The 16,982-nt window shown below is 41.2% G+C and overlaps 1 protein-coding gene across 1 annotated transcript in view; it reads right to left on the bottom strand.

Annotated features, from left to right (window-relative positions):
• The window catches only part of cttnbp2 (cortactin binding protein 2), an 83,447-nt gene that overhangs the window by 26,707 nt on the left and 39,758 nt on the right, over positions 1 to 16,982 (bottom strand). The window contains 3 exon segments of the mRNA XM_013273803.2: positions 2,373 to 2,690; positions 5,876 to 7,301; positions 13,439 to 13,669. Coding sequence (XP_013129257.2) covers positions 2,373 to 2,690; positions 5,876 to 7,301; positions 13,439 to 13,669 — 1,975 coding nt within the window.

The raw sequence follows: 16,982 nt of genomic DNA, 5'->3' as shown, positions 1-16,982 counted from the left end.
CATGGATCAATGATCCTCAGCTGACAACTGGGTATTATTAAACATCTCAGCAGGGAAGCAAATCATAAAAGACCTGCGTGTCTGTGTCTGTGTGTCATTATTCTGCATGCATTAATTATTCTGTTTTTGTATGCAGGGTGTTTGTGTCAGGTGGATGAGCATATACTCTGTGCTGAGGTTACAGCCTTGACATGAAAGGCTCACAATCTCACTTAATGGCAGCCAACATAATGCGATGAGTCACAGCTCACCAGCACATGTCTAAGTGTTTATCAGCATCAGGCCTTTGTCCTCACTACATCTTCACACAGCTGCTGCAAAGAGCACATCCTGCCAATGCTATGCTACACCTTCTTATCACCTAACTCAGCAGTTCCCCTTCGAATGTTTCAGTTCATGGTTTTGGCTTCCCAGCTCTCGCTTTTCTGTTTTGGTATACTTTCATTCTTTGGTTACAGCTGTCAGCTCTTTTCAGTACGAAGACCCTAATACTGTCACTCTATACCTGCTTCTCAGCAACAAACAGCAGAGAATGTCAGAAATCAGCTGGTGAAATTGGGGAGCAATTAGCAAGCTAGGCAGCTCCCTTTGAAAGTGGAGGAGACCAAACCTGAGTTAAAAGCACTCCAAATACATGCAGTTTTACTAAATACACAGTGGATGGTAAACAAAAGAAATGTTTGCAAATAAGCTCATCTTTTTGCTAGGTTTTGGGCCTAGATATTCTTCTTGAGATACAACTACAAACACACTGGTGCCAAACACTGACACTTTCATTAAAACATCCAGGCACTCTAAATGGTATACCTTAAGATTTGACTGACCATTTTTATGTTTTTTATGTATTTTATTTACTGTTTTTTACTGATTTCTGTGAGAATGTGAATATCCAACTCAGTTTATGGAAGTGACAGCCAAGTGAAATTTAATAGTTAAACTGATATGTTACTTTTACCAGTTTATTTTACCAGTTTATCATTTACACTGATAAGTATCTTGAAATGTATTGAGTTATTGCAGAATTTCAGTACACTGATACCACTGTTATTGTTGTAGTATCATATTGTTTGCTCCTCTGACTTCCTCATGCACTTTTTTACTTGTCAACCCCAGTACATAACCTGACACAAAATGTAAAAGCTAAAGTATAATCACACCATAAGTAAAGCTGTATGACAGGACAGAAAATCTGCTATTCAGTCTGACCACAAACTGAGCACTACAGCACTACAGGCTAAGAAAAAGGAAAAAAAAAATCATGTTAAATTTAGCTGAAATTACAAGACGAAGCTGCGTGTCAGCAGAGTATTAGCTGTGGTAAACACAAGGAGGTTTTGTGGTTAAACTGTTTTACAGCGTTTAAGTAATGTCACAACTAAATACTTTTACAAGAAACAGGAAAAGGGCAGCAACTCAGTCACTAAATCAGTTAAGCCTAATTTGTAGAGGCAAATGAACAAAGCCTTTGTGTTGTTCCATATGGTCACATCTGAGTGAAGAAGCCTCTTCAGCGTCTTATTCAAATGCAACTCCTAGATGGCTGCTTACAGGAAAGGAAAAGCACTATTGTAGCCGCATATCTCGTAGTTAATTCAACCTCTAGAGCCTTTATCAAGTTTGCTTGTTCATTTTATTCCATCCCACGGCACCCATGAAGGCACAGGTCCACTAACAGAACTGTGTGCTTGTTAAAAAACACAGTGAATAGAAATGCTGATAAGCTAGAAGTTATTTGAAATGGGACAAGAAAAACGTCTGAGTAACCGAAGCTTAAACTAATATTAAAGGCTTCAAACTAGACAAAAGCAAACAAGAACAAACCTCAGTTTGTAAACAGTCTCTCAGAATGCAAATCACACTTGCAAAACCTAACCTTTTTATTTTACTTTAATGTGCAGCAAAATGAAAATACTAGGAGTAGAAGGAAAAATGCACTGTTTAACTATGGTGCATGCTATTTATATATACAATGTCATTAACTAGACAACTCACTGAAAACCTTATGCATCATTGGGATCAGCAGTTCAGCACAATCAATTCAGTGTTAATCCTTTCTTTGTGTTTTAGCCTATCACCTTTTATTCACAGTCAATACAAATCATCACAAGATCCAGAGTGCTCCTTAACGCTTTAACAATCAATCAATAAGTCAGCCTGTCAGCCAACCACTCACCAAACCTCACATTAGATCTCCATCCACGATGGGCGAACACACTATAATAAATTTGCCAAAAAGATAGCCACATTAAAAAATTCAGAGTCTAAAAGCCACACGTCTCCATCTACGTCTCCCAAGTTGTAAAAAAGTGTCAAATTCAAACAGAGCTAAATCAGATTCAGACACCAGGACTGATGAATCAAATTCCACTTACCTGTGTGTCCATTCTGAGCAGCAGCAAACAAGGCAGAGGTTTGGTTGTGGTTGAGGTCATGGTTTTGATTAAGATGACTGGATTTTTTCTCCATGGTGGTGGTAGAGGTGATGTTGGTGGTAGAGGTGGTACTGATGGATGTGGTGGTAGTGGTGGTGGTAGTGGTGATGTCGTTGGTGGTTGGTTCTGGTTGGTTAAGCAGCATTGACAATAAAGTGACATTTCCCTGGGAAGCAGCTTGGAGGAGCAGGGGTCGCCCGCCGTCCAGGGCAGCAGGCCCACCGCCACTTAGAGAGGAGACTACGGAGGGACACCAGCCTGCAAGGGGAACGAGGAGTAGGAACAGGACAGGTTAAACTGGGAGGAGGAAGAGCAGGAGGTAGAGGAAACAGCTAGAAGTACTAAGTGTTGGAGCGCAAGGGTGTAAGAAGGTGGAAGGGAAAGGACAGCATATCTGTTTCACTCATTCAAAATAGTCTGCTTTGTCAAAGCAGCAGGCAAAGTTGCAGTAGTTAACCATTTCCACGACAGAAACAGTTGTAGCAGATGAATTAATCCTAGAATAAAAGCTGTAAACAGCTCGTGCTGCTAACTTTGCACTTTTGCTGTAACAAAACAAATTTCCCACCTGTGGGACTAATAAAGGCCATCTTATCTTATCTTATCTTTCAAACTCTTCAATCTTCATTCTTCTTCTTGTTGTGAAGATCCCACAATTTTAAATATAATAAAAATGAAAGCTGAATTTGGAAGAAACACCCTTCAGTCATGTTATGAGAGTTGACTTTGCACAGTGTGTCCATCAGAGGGCACTTTGCAACTAGATGTCACAAACACAAAAACAAGCTGATCCAATTGGACAGACGAGTAAATAAATAACTACACTCAATCCTTAACAAAATATGATGAGTATATCAGAATACTGGATTTTTAGATCACCAAATATCTCGAAAACAAAATCTCAAAAAGTCTGATTAGTGTCTAATGAAACTGAAGCTTCTTAAAAATGTATAGTTTCAAATTACTCACCTTAAACCAAGACAGAGACTGTACTTAATATCAGAATGTCTGGAATTGCTAATTGCTTAGTTTGTCACCACAGAAAGCAAACCTTTTAAAATACGCTCTCAATTTAGCTTCTGCTATTCTACCTCAAAGCTATTACAAAACGTATGTGGTGTTTATTGTAATATATATGTAATATATGTAAAATATATATACACACACACACGAAGCACAAATCATTAGGATTATAAAAGGATTATGGGAGTAACACTGCAGTTTTGTTCCAGGAATCTGTGGTTTCCTCGGCTCCACTTTTCTCAACCTGAGATCAACTGTAATACCTAAAATATTATCTGTGTTACAAGCAAGTTAAACTCTAAAATCACTCAGTCTCCATAAATGTCCTTTAAAGTTTAAGCAAAAATTCTAACCAATCATACCCTGCACTGATGACAATTAATGTGAAATATTTTATACATCCCTTTGTTGTGTCTTTGGTTATTTGAATTTTAAAGTCTAGCTTACCAGAGGGTTTAAAAGAGTTCTTAAGGTGACAATATTTATTTTTACTATCTACATATTTTTCACATTTTTTTCTGTTGAATTTGTTACCCTGCTGTGAAAAACAGATATTAAACTGAAAGCTTCCTTACAGGGGTTGTTCGAAGTCTGCTAAAAGAAGCCTGCTAAAAACGGCTGCGGTTTAATCAGCTTGTGAAGCACGCTGCAGTCTGGACAGAAAAGCCTGTCATCGCATGTGATTAATACACAGCAAGAAGACAAATAGGTCTTTAAGTACCATCAGTCATCCACAAACACAATAGACAAATATATATATATACACATATTATTTAGTCAGATAATGTGAAAACATACACAGACTAATAAATTACCACTGCAAACAGACAAACAGATGAAGTGAAGAAAAAACATCTAATTACCAACCCCAACAACTGCGCTATGACTACTACCCATGGGCCTATTGGGCCTGTTCAGAGTTGTCATACTTATTTTACTGTGGCAATTTCTGAACAGCAAGGGTTAAAAATAGGCTAAAGAAAGTGGAGAATTTGAGTGCTGAGGTGTGTTAAGACAAAAAGAGACAGATTCAAAAGAGTAAAGAAAAAGTGTAGCATCAAATCTCAAGAAGAAGAAAGCCCCAGCAGTTGTTCTGGTTGGAATTTTTGTGGTTTTGGTGCAAAAGTAGGATAAGAACAAAAGCTACAGAAACATGTATGCTGACAGCTGACTTTATGGTTTGGCTTATAACTGTGATAAATAAGTCAAAGTGTGGAAGAATTTCTTTCACACTACTCCACAGCTTTGTCAGATTTGTAAGTGGGACATGCTGCAATCGAATGCAAGAATTTCATAAAGGCTGGCAATAAAGGCGTTGGATCTGCTATTTTCAAAAAAAAGAAGAAAAAAAGTCAGATATGGCCATAAAAACATAGTCAGGTTTTTCAGTTGCATGCCAGATTCTTAAATATAAGGTGCTTTTCCATTGAAGGTGTTTTGCTCTTGCCAAAACATACAGTTACATGAACAGATAGATCACTATATAATGCATATACTATAATATATGATATATATTAAATATATACGCTGGTCGTGGTTTTGTAGCTTTTGCTATACCCTCATGGAAATCTGGGAAAACACACATTAGTAAGTGTTGATCAGCAACCAGACAATACAGAAATATTGAACCTAAACATCAAAATAATACCAAAGTTCTAATAAGCTGGATTTAACTTTAATCACACCACACAGTGCAACCAATCAAAGCATGAAATTCACATTACAGTGAATAGAAATGCTAACATTTATATCAAAGCCAACAAGTTGCATACAGAGTGCTGTCAATGGCAAACAGTCAGTCGGACTAGTTAATGGAAGCTGAAACAGGAAGGAGTGCAGGAAGTGGAGGAGTAATCATTGCATGCTACTGGAGGATGGAAAAGGGGAAGGGAAGGAGAGAGCAGCCTCTGGCATCAGCTTCAGAGAGGATAGGGGGTTACTTTTAGAAAGCCCAACAAACCAATATGAATACATGAGAGCACCAGGAGGGGCGCTGGCCTGTCTCAGTTCACCCTGAAATTCTCCTTCTGTTAACCTCTTGTCTCTGAGCAACAGCCAGACACATCTTAGTGACATGTTCTAAATGTCTGCTGTTGATACTGATGCTGACATGTCTAATGTGACATCATGGGAGATGAAAGGTGCTCAGGGGGAGGGCATATTAAAGGCAGAGAAGGAGAGATAAGTTGAGAGAAAATGCAGTGAGTAGCATTGGATCTTGTAAGGCTTTTCAGGGTTGGGGGGCAAGAACATAAACTGAGCTGACCCATGTGTCGTTTCTGCAGTTATACCGGTTTTCCTGTGAACTGATCCTTAATGCTGTGCTAAGCTAGGCAAGGCTAGCATCTTGGAAAGACAGATAAAGAAAAGAGGCAGTGGGCAGAATTGGAGGGAGATGCAGCAAAAAGGAGCCCCTTTACCTGATGCTGTTGCCAGGGGACTGCCTGATGAGGCACGGGGACTACAGGAGGATGGAGCACTAATGGAGGAGGAGGTGGAGGGGGGGTTTATGGAGGAGGGGCTACTGACAGTGGTGGCAGAGCTGATGACTGGGGGGCACTCTGAACATGCTGCTGCTGGATGCCGCTGAGGGCCCCGGCCAGGCCCTGGGGAACGGCACGGGGGGCAGGCACCCACCTGAGAGGCCGTCAGGGCTGGGACCAGGTCCAAGGCCGGTTTTGGCGGCAGCTGGGGTGTGGCTGGTTTTAACCCAGCCCCAGGGTTGCGGCTGCTGTCCCCCACCCCCTTGATGGGTGGATGAGGAGGAGAAGGTGTCTGGGAAAGCCCTGGCTTTTTGGGAGGTATAGGAGGAGGATTTCCCCTGTCGATCCTGGCCACCGTGGGAGACTTTAGGCCAATGGGGTGGCTCAGGCGGCTGGGAAAAGGGCCTCCCTCTGAGGCAGAATGGGGCAGGCCTGGACGCAGGGGTCCAGTCCCTCCTGCAGGAGGGCTGGTGAAGCGTGAGAGGACCTGCGTGACGGTGTGACGTGCTTGCTGCTTGGCAGCAAAGTTATCGCGGTTGGTGGGAGAAAGGTCACGTGCTGGAGGACTCTGGGATGCCGTGCCATTTTGGTCCTGTTCCTGGAACTTGTAGCGGGCAGCCTGGACACGGGGACTGACCCCGCTGGGTAAGCCGTGGGGGGCATTGCCCTCTGAGCCATTTTCTGTCTGTGCCAGTCCTCCTGAGCTGCTGTGGACGATCCCCCGGCCAGTCGTCTTTGGCAGGCTCAGGCCCACATAGTTGGCAGGGGTTGGTTTGACAGGTATAGTGAGAGGGGTCTTCTTAGGACCCTCCACCTCTGTGGGAGGCAGGTCCGTTTGGCAAGACGCTGTTCGAGAACTAATGGGCTCTGTAGCTACAGAAACAGACGTCAGAGCTTTAGGTTTGGGTGGCGTACTGGTGGCAGCAGCAGGTTCTGGTCTACTAGCAGCAGGCAGACCAGCTCCATCCTTGCCTTCACCCCTTTCAGTCCTGAGCTGCTCCACCTGCTGCCGCAGACTCAGGCTTTCTGCCTCCTCACGGCCCAGCCTTGCACGCAGCTGTTCACGCTCCGTGTCAAACTCTGACAGCTGCTTCTCCATCTTCGCCTCCATCTGTTGGCTGCGCTGGCGCTCAGAGCTCAACTCCTCCTGGAGTCGGCCAGAGGTGCGACTCTCCTCATCCAGGCGAGCCTGGAGCTCATCAAAGCGCTGTGACTCCTCTACGACCCGTGTGGCAAGCTGCTTGCACTCTCGGACTAGCATCATGACAATATGCTTGTTCTTCTCACGCTCATCCTTCAGCTGTGCCGTCAGCTTGCGGTGCTCCTGCTCTAAACTCTGGAGCTGCAGTTTCTCCATCTCCAGCTGAAAAAGAAAAGAAAAAGCAGTCTGAGAGCAGTATTACAGATCACAGACATTACAGCTGAAACTTGAATATATACACAATAAGAAACCAAAAAAGAAATCACGCTAAGTAATTCAGGTTACATGTGTGCAGATACAAGAGGATATAATTTACCTCTACAACGTCTTTAGTGACAGTATTACCACTGAGCATGTGACATAATGACAATTCACTGACATCTTTAAAATAAATCAATTGCAATCAAGCATACCACAAAACTCACAGATTGTATGTGCTGTACAAGCTCAGTAAGTGTCACCCGTATGTCAAATATCCAATCCCCAGCTCACACCTCACTAGCACCATGTCTTTGATATGATCTTATAAAGCAATCTGACACATCTTTTAATACCATAGTAAACTTCAGGTTTAAATAGCTGAACCTTCATTCTGAGGTAATGCAGGACCTCAATTGTGAATGCATTAATAAATCAAACAAAAATTGAACTTTTTTTTAAGGAGAACAGGGAACATAGTTTAACCCAGATTAACCAAATCAGCCAGACAAAGTAGCTGAATTAAAACAGAGACAAGACAGGACTTATTCCTCTACAAGGTGGTTGAATTTATGTGTCTCTATGTCAGAGTCTCTGCATACGGTTGAATTTCGATGACTTGTCAGACCAGCGGCCTCTATATCTGGAGCATCGCTGCTATTATTAGCTCAGAGTTTGCTTCACAGGGGGGGGCTTAACTGGGGCTCTCCACCCAACTGACCCCATCTCTCTAACAAGCCCCAAACAATAGAGCTGACACTCTGCAGCTCCTATCCCAAGTGAGACCCCTCCCAGCCTTAGCTAACTCCTTCACTCCTGCTGTTCCAAACCATCAGGGAATAGATATCACCACCAGCTGATGCTGAGGAGAAGTAAGGGCTTTATAAGCAGGAGGAGAGCCAGGGGAATGCCAGTTGTTACTCAAAAGGAGGTGTTACGACTAGCTGCTAATTGGGTGAGGATTATGTCTGCTGTAAGTCAGCCTAATGCCTCAGAAAAACAAATTTAGGAACGCTGTACATGTAGAAACACACTGGGAGGACTAGATTAAAACCATGTGGGATTAAGATAACTTTGTAATATGCATGACTCCATGTCTCCGATTAAGGACAACTGGAAAAAGCTATGGAGTCTTTGATTACATTCATTTCTAAATGGTTTGGCGTATTGTAGACAATGGTGTAACAGACAGAATACTTTGCAGATAGAAACTTCCCAGCTTTAGATTTCTTTAAATTCCAGATTCGGAGACTCACACCCCACCAGCACCATACCACACCAAGTTTTTTTTAATTGTAGGTGTGATTTTCAGCTGTCTTATAGATTGTCTATGATGATTTTTTAAATTACTGCTATTGCTAATAGCATTCTTAATACAAGTGGGCTACAAAGAGTTTCCAGAAATCTTATACTATGCCTACAGATGATACAAATTGTTATGTAAAATCTCTTTACACAGGTTAATGTTGGTCCGAACACAGAATTAGAAGCCCCTTTAGTGGCAGTAGGGTGTTAGTTGTAGGGTGGGATAGGGTCTTTCTCCAACTTCACGACTGATTCATGGAGAAGGAGACAGCAGGACTTGGGGGTTGCCTTTATTATTCCCATGAACAAGTTCAGAGTGTGTTATGTATTAACTGCCTGATTGTCTTCAGCTTGGCTAAGACCTCATGGATAATTCAGTAGCTTACTCACAGGAGGACAACAGAAGTGGAAACAGACGGAGGGGATAAAGATAGCACGAACTAGCCAGGTGAAATTCACTCTACCCAGCAACCAGAAGATCTCTCCAAGCATGCTAAGCCTGTGTCTTTTAGCAGTGCTGGTTTGTTGTTGTGTCACTGGTCATTTTAAGAATTCCAGTGCCTGACACATTCGCTGATTGATTGTTTGGGTACAACTGGGCAATCAGTGGTGATATGGTGATTTATTATACACCAAAAAGACTACACAGCTTCCATCTAAGAAGAGGATGCGCTCTCCTAGTACGTTGCTCCGTTGTGCCAAACCAAAATCATAATTTAGCACCACAGCAACTGGAAAAAACTTAAGGAACAATCTCAGACAAATCTCCATTTCACCAATTTATATTCACCATGTCAAATGATGTAAGAGTACACTGCTGTCTGTTGTTGCTTCTTATATATTTAAGCCTGTTTTTTGGGGGGGGGGGGGGGGGGGGTAACGACTGTAGTTCAAAATCATATAACCGTGTTTCTCAGCAGTACTGAGAGTGGTTTCACAGGTGAAGTGGTGCACTTTCTGTTTTCAGGTCAAACTTTCTTGTGAGAATGTTGAATCTGCCATGTGATGCACTGTGTAATCCTAAGAAAATAACCATAATTTTCAGCTTTACTCTTCAATTCCAGACAACTCTGCAAACCTAACTGTAGATAACACTTCAAAAATGGTACATTCCAAATCAAAATTCCAGTCTTGGCATTGTGGTACAAATCACGTGGTTAATTAGGAGATAGGAGATAACTTTCTGGCACCTCCATCACTCAGTCTGCATTTCTTATTGTTTGTAACATTTCTAAAAGCATAAACAAAGCCTTTCATGGTAAAGAGATGCAGTATCCATCAAAGTTCGCTGCAATTTACTTACTCAGGACCAAACTAAATGCAGAAACCCCATGACAAGTACTGAACAAGAGATGCAAAGTACAATGTACAGATGATAAGACCAAAGTGGACTGAAATAAAACCTCAGATATTGTAGTACAACTCAATGAAACTGTTGTATTTTTGCAAACACTTTCCATATTTAAAAATGTGTTTCGGCTTGCGGCCTCCACCCTGATGAAGGCCACAAGCCAAAACGCGTTGGTCAGTCAATAAAGTTGTTCCTCTTCCCTTAAGTGTTCCTGGAGTTCCTGCATTGTGAATTATTTAATCCTCTTCATGCACCTTGGAAGTAGGTGAAGTTGTGCCAGAAATTTTTGCTGTCATATTTAAAAACATCACATACAAGTAAAGATGATCAATTTCTTATTAAATTATTTTTATGATTTCTATTTGTTTAACCAAAATATCACCAGAAGCAATTCTCCTGCCCTTTTATAAACACACCTTTTTCCAAACACTTGGAATAATTTTTCACCAGTCTCTAAAATGAAATTTGAAAAAAATTTCATGGGTCTTTTAACTCTTTAAATTCTGGGCTATTCTATATTCTATATCTTTTTGTTTTTTGGCCCCATCTGCCTGACGTTTGGTTGAGCTTTCCAGCAGATGGCTTCGCAGTATCTTCTCATAGTTCACTGACTGGAAGCTGCTGAGTCCCAAGACAGCAAATCAACCTGAGAATCAGGAGATTTCCAAAAAGTTTGCTGTACAGCTGGTGTGAAGTTGTTCTTCTGAAAAGCTGCCTCTGATCAGCACCGAACATGCCTACTGTTACTGTGCCCATATAACCCAATCTTTGGTCTACCTGTCCAGAGAACATAAGTTCAGAAATGTGTTTGTCTGAATCTTCTTTGGCAAACTAAAAATTACTTTCACAGTTATCTGCAGGACGTGTGATGTGAGACTACTTTTTGCTTCAAACCATCTGTTTTTTGGATGAGTTTCCTGTGGCAGCCGGTCCCAGACAAACAGATACTTTTACTGCAATCATTTTTTAATTAATTTGAAATTCCATTCACAAACTTTTCCTCCCTAAACCCTCATCTTCACCTGCTGACAACAAACACTTGTCAGTAACAGAGAAATAGTAAGAGCAACCTCTACATGTCACAGGTTACTTCTCTCACTTCCTGAAAAGGTTCTAATCATTGCTCCTAAACTGTAACATCTGATTCTAACTTCATGGACAGAAGCATCATTTATTATTTTTCTATTTAAGATTTGGAAAATTCAATTTCTTTTAAAAGTTACCGTTTATATTTTTATGCCAAATAATCCAACAATCCACACATGGCTGCACATTAAGGACAGAGCACACGCACGCACACACACACACACACACACACACACACACGCACAAAATCTATTTAACCAGCCTTCCTGTCAAAACAGCCTTCTCCTACCTCTCCCTTCCTTCCACTCCTTCCTTCGTCCATACCTCCTCTCCATGTATTTATGTGTGTGGTTACTTACAAAGGTTCAGTGTGGCTTCAAACTAAATCTGTATTTCAGAGTTCATGGACAGGACACACACATTAACGCAGTACTTTCTTTATTGTTCACACACTCAGTCCTCCAGCCTCATGTCTGAACACTTTGTGTTGAAATATATGAGAGGAGAAAGAGAAACAGTGAAAATGGGACAGAGGGATAGCAGACATCTGGCTGCCCAGTTAATCAGGGCTTTCTAATCCTAAAGAGACCTCGAACAAACACACACTCAAATACACACACTGCATGTGTGTATATGAGTTTGTACACAAAAGCAGAACTGACACACCAGAAAATAGGTATTAGGTTTGCACACAACACAGACACACTGTTACTCCACTCTTCCCCCATTCATATAATACCCATGCATTCACGAGAAACAGTAATATACACAGACAAGCGTAGAATTTTCTCTTTCCCACAACTTCCTTTGGAGGATTTCAGCCTCAGAGATTTGAATTCTGTGTAAATAAACTCAATCTGTGGTCAAACAGAAGATGTAAATACATTTCATTAAACTTGACTGAATATAGCCACCTATTCACTACAATTTAACTCAAGTTAAAGGAAACATAAGCTCAGAAATTACATGATGGTGATGTTGGTGGTGTTGGTTTTTCTGCTGGTCCAGCACACAATGAAATATCTCAGTAGCTTGCGGTTAAATTCTCCAAACCTTCACCGTCCACAGGGCACGATTCCTGATTATCTTGGTGTTCCCTTGGTTTATTTCCTAGCACCACAATTTAAGTTCATGACAAGATGATTTCAAAGAAAAAAAAAATTCTGCCAGCCTTGGCTTCACTTGAAGACTAATGCTAAAAAGCAGTAATGCTTAACACTGCAGTATTATTGCTGGTAAGGAAATGATGTGAGCTGAGAGGCAGCCTAAGACATAAATATACTATAAAGTCAATGTAACAATATAGTGACTATTCATATCTTTCAGTCATGTGACCAATGCAGAACTGATGACGAAACATGGTTTCAACACACTAGAGCATTTGCTTCAAGACATTGTAGATCACCTCCCAACTAAAGAAAGTCCATGAACAAGCTTCAAATTCTGACGCACATACAGCTTCTTTCATGTACTACAATCATAGAAACAGCAAAGCCCTTGTTAGAATGAAGACTCCCTCTACTTTGACTGCAAGTATAATGAACCCAAGTAAAAGTATACACACTGATGTTTATCTTGATGGGTCAAAAATGAAACCATTCAGGGGTAAAAAGCAAGAAATTCTTTTATGTCAAATCTAAAATTGATTCATCCTTTGGTATCACTTGTAATCACTGTAGGGCAACAGTAACACCGAAGTAATATTCTTGGAAAGGACAAAGACAAATTTAATCAAAGCTTCTTTCACGTGTTCGGATTTAGGAACCATTCGGCATTTTGGACACACAAACCTTGTAACCGTCTGGCAGCACAGGAAACACTGTTCTTTGTCTTTCCCTCCTATAATGATTGGATATCATGTGAAATTTATCAATGGGCAGTTTATGAACCTCTTCTAAATGAATAATGTCAACATTTGTTTGACTAATTATACAATGAGTGGTGCTGCGGGAAGCAACACCATAAATAAATAAATGCACTACTTGCTCTCTAATCTACTTTGGTCTGACACCATGCAGCAGATGATAATCGTTCCAGTAGATTCAGACCTTCAAAGCATTTCTGCACAAGGACTGTTTACAAAAAATCCAATTAAGTTACAGTAATTATTATCAATGCCAATGCCTGCAGTAAACATCCTGAGACGTTCAGCTTCCACTGTTGTGTCTGGTTGGGAGTTCTGGTTTAAAAAAGCAGAAGCGAAGAGATTGCATTTCATGTGAGAAATTAAATCTTCCCTTAGCAACCGTACAGGTGGCGTTTTAGTTTCAGTTTCATGGTCACAAGGCCATGCACTCTCTATTTTTGTTTTCAACTCCAACCTTCTCCACCAACAGAAATCCACCCCGCAATGTCTTACCCTTTTCTGACGGCTTTCGGCAGCAGCCAGCTGGGCAGACATGCGTTCCTGCATCTTTCTGCAGTGTGCCATGACGGCCTCCAAGACGGAGATGGGGCTGGACCCTAGGGGACGCCGTTCCTTGTCTCCTCCGGGGACTCCGCCTTCGAAGTCCCTCTGAAGTGCCAGGTAGGGGTCAGTCAGGCTGTAGTGGCCGTACCGTTCTTGAAGAAACACCTCCTTCCGCTGAGCCTGGAGGGGATACGGAAAAAAAAGCTGAAAAGGTGCTATTTAACTTGTTTACACTACATGAAGTAAAATGATTTTGATGAAAAGGTTTTCAACCAGAATCACACATATAATCTCATACTGTAGATATGTTTCAGAATTAGCCTACAACCAGAGAACAATGCGTTAACAAGCAGTACTTTGACATTTGTATAATGTAAGACATAACAAAAACAAAAAGCATTTGATAAGAAATGACTTTCTCTCCTTAACCTCATCCAGTGACCTAGATCAAAAGTGTACGTGTCCAAAAAGCACACAGGATAACAACATAAAAGGCGTCAAACTGTGGTTTATTTTCTTTACTTTGTTAAGCATTCCTCAACTTTATTTGGAGAACTCTCTTCTACCCATGGGAATTTTATGTCCCAAAGAGGTTGAAGCTCAAGCAACACTAAAACGTTATTACTTGACCAACTCATTTGGTCCTGTGGCCGTCATCAGGGTCAGTTTGTGTCCCAAACAAACTCACACGTAATTACATTACATTAAATAACAGCTAACGAGCAGGAGAGGACATATTTATGGTGATTTAGAGAGTTCAAAGCTTTTACCAGTCCACCATCAACACCCAACCTACCCTTACACAGTGCTTCAAAAAAAACAAAACAAGCAAAATATTAGGAAGCTCAGGCCAAGCTGTGGAACTACAAACCAACCAACTCTTTCCCCTAAATGTTATTACCCCAACCGCATGACTCCACAAGCATTCAGCACTGAAGCAGGCACAACTGCGCTCAGGTTACACTGGTACATGACGATGGGAGATACCTCTGAACAGCTCAGAAGACTGTACGCACAGGAGGGCTGTGGTATAATAAGAGAACACGGCTATACTGGCATGACTGTTTCCATTCTTAACTAAAAACATGGTGTCCCTTTGCAGTTAAGTAGAAGATCCTTTGCTAACTACAAACTTCAAGCATGGCTGAAAGTCTTTTCAGCTGCACAGCTGCAGACTCTAATGTTTATATCATTCATCTTCCAGCTTTGGACTTCCAGCAGAATGTAAACAGAATGCTTAATGCTTCAGCAAATCAGCGTTCCAAGACAGCAAGTCTTTCCAAACAGCATATGAATGCAGCAGACTCGTGATTGGCCAAAAAACAAAAACAAAGCTAAGAGCGGTAGTAAACGTCTGACGTGTTTTCAGCAAAATTCTGTCAAATGTACACAGACACCAGGGGAAAAAATTCACATTATCCGTGTGGCTTTAGAGAGTCTGGGTGTACAGTTTTGCAGGTAAAAAAACAAAGAAGCTACCAAACAGAGCTGGCTGTACACACAGCAGGGGCAACATGCTCTGAGTGAAACACTAAAACTGCGAGTCTACACTTGTGTTGGGTTCAGTAGTCAGTGTGTACCTATGTTAAATCATTTATTTTTTCTAGTCACAGCCACAACTTTCCTGTTTACCTTTTAGTTCTTGCCATCTGATCTTTTTTTGCCAGCAAGCACCAGGCTGACCAGCTGCTCTTCATAGACTCTCATTTTACAATTGGACAGACCCTAAAGACTCTAAAGCAGTGTTTCCCAATCACTGTGCCGCGGCACATAGGTGTGCCGTCAGAAATGATCAGGTGTGCCATAGAAGATTATCTGGTTCCACCTGATTAGTACTAACAGTGCTAATAATACACTAGTTAACAATACATTAGCATAATAGCTTGCACACTACATTTACAAAATGGAATTTGTTATTTCTTGATGTGTATTCCCCTGAAACAGCTCACTGCATCAAATCCTACAGGTTCATAAAGGGGAAACATCTTCTGTAAAATCCAGTGTTATTCACGGCTGCTTCAAGTAGAATCTGGCATTTATTAGGCTCAGTAACATTACCTCTGCTGAACCGGTCTTCATTCTGACCAAAACCAAATGACCATCCATTGGCCAAATACTGCCTAACCAAAATCCACTTGGCAGCAGTAAAGCAGCTGCAAACCTGCACAGACCATAAGTAGTGCTGAAAGAGTAATAAATGTTTCAGGAATACACCGCAATAAAACAAAAGCCATCAGAGTTGGGTGAAGGTGGTCTTTCGATCTATAACATATAACTGAGTCAAAACATTTATGAAGGACAAACCATTTGATGTGATCTTTAAGCAAAAAGGAGGTGCCTTAATCTAAGATTCAAATTGCAGTTCTGGAATGATTTCACAGTCATGATTCATATCTATCAGCAGTAGAAAAATGGTGAGTAATTAATAACTAGGCTTACTTAAAGGGTTGGGACTTACATTTTATGTGGGGGAGGGAAAGCCAAAGTGTGAGACAAAGCCACAGACAGCAGGGACAGAGAGGAACGAATGGCAGGACGGAGCTGCGAGATGCGTTTCCAAAGAAGGAAAAGTAAGTCTGGAGAGTCAAACAGTAACACGCTCACATAAAGAGCGCAGAGGATAGAGATTGATGGTCAACTCTAAGAGGACTGAGGCAGGTCTGGATACTGATGGCCGACTGTGAGCAGGCCAATATAAACATGCCCCCGAGGAAAGGTAGGTGTGCGTGACAGAGAGGAAGAAAGAGCACGAGTAACCGAAGAACAACAACAAAAAGGCCGTGTGGAAAGACTGGAAAGAGGAAGGACTTGACAAAAAGCTGAATTTTCTCACAAACACTTCAAACATGAAGCAAATACCTGCAGGAATAATTTGCTACTTTCAATGAACTTTGAGTTGACATTAAAAACCACAATTATAACTAAAACAAGCAGTTTTCCATATTTTATTTAATTCTAGCGTGTCTATAAAATGGTCAATAGCAGTTAAAAACTCAAAATTCATGTCTTTAACCTTTTTTTAACCTGATCAAAAATTCCAAACATCAAAAATAAACTATCCAGAACACAGAAATGAGCAAAGTGCAGAAAATGGCACCAGTGTCACATTCTTTAGTCTCCACACCAGAGGGAAGTTTTTAGTTAAAATGGATTAAAAAATCTTAGTAAAAATACTTATTACAATATATTTTCTACTTACAGTATTTTCTATACTCAAAAATCTTTATTGACATCAGCTGGGTGAGTACTCAGAGTTAAGTTTAGAGCTCATACCATAGATGCTTATGCTCTGAAGCTACATAATCCAGCTTCAGTGAACGTATCATCTAAACCATCTTAAGGGAATCCATCTGTAAAGCTCAGGAAGAAATAATCAGGAGCAACGTGGTGCCACCTTTCAGCTTCCCTTCACCTCTCAGGATCTCCCTGTAAATACTCACATAGAACCAGGGCCCATTTCAGTCCAGTTCAGTCCGTCAGCTGCTCTTTATGC

Source organism: Oreochromis niloticus, linkage group LG7 (assembly GCF_001858045.2).
Source record: "Oreochromis niloticus isolate F11D_XX linkage group LG7, O_niloticus_UMD_NMBU, whole genome shotgun sequence".
In the NCBI taxonomy this organism is placed as follows: domain Eukaryota; kingdom Metazoa; phylum Chordata; class Actinopteri; order Cichliformes; family Cichlidae; genus Oreochromis; species Oreochromis niloticus.
This window is presented reverse-complemented; position numbering and strand designations above follow the sequence as displayed.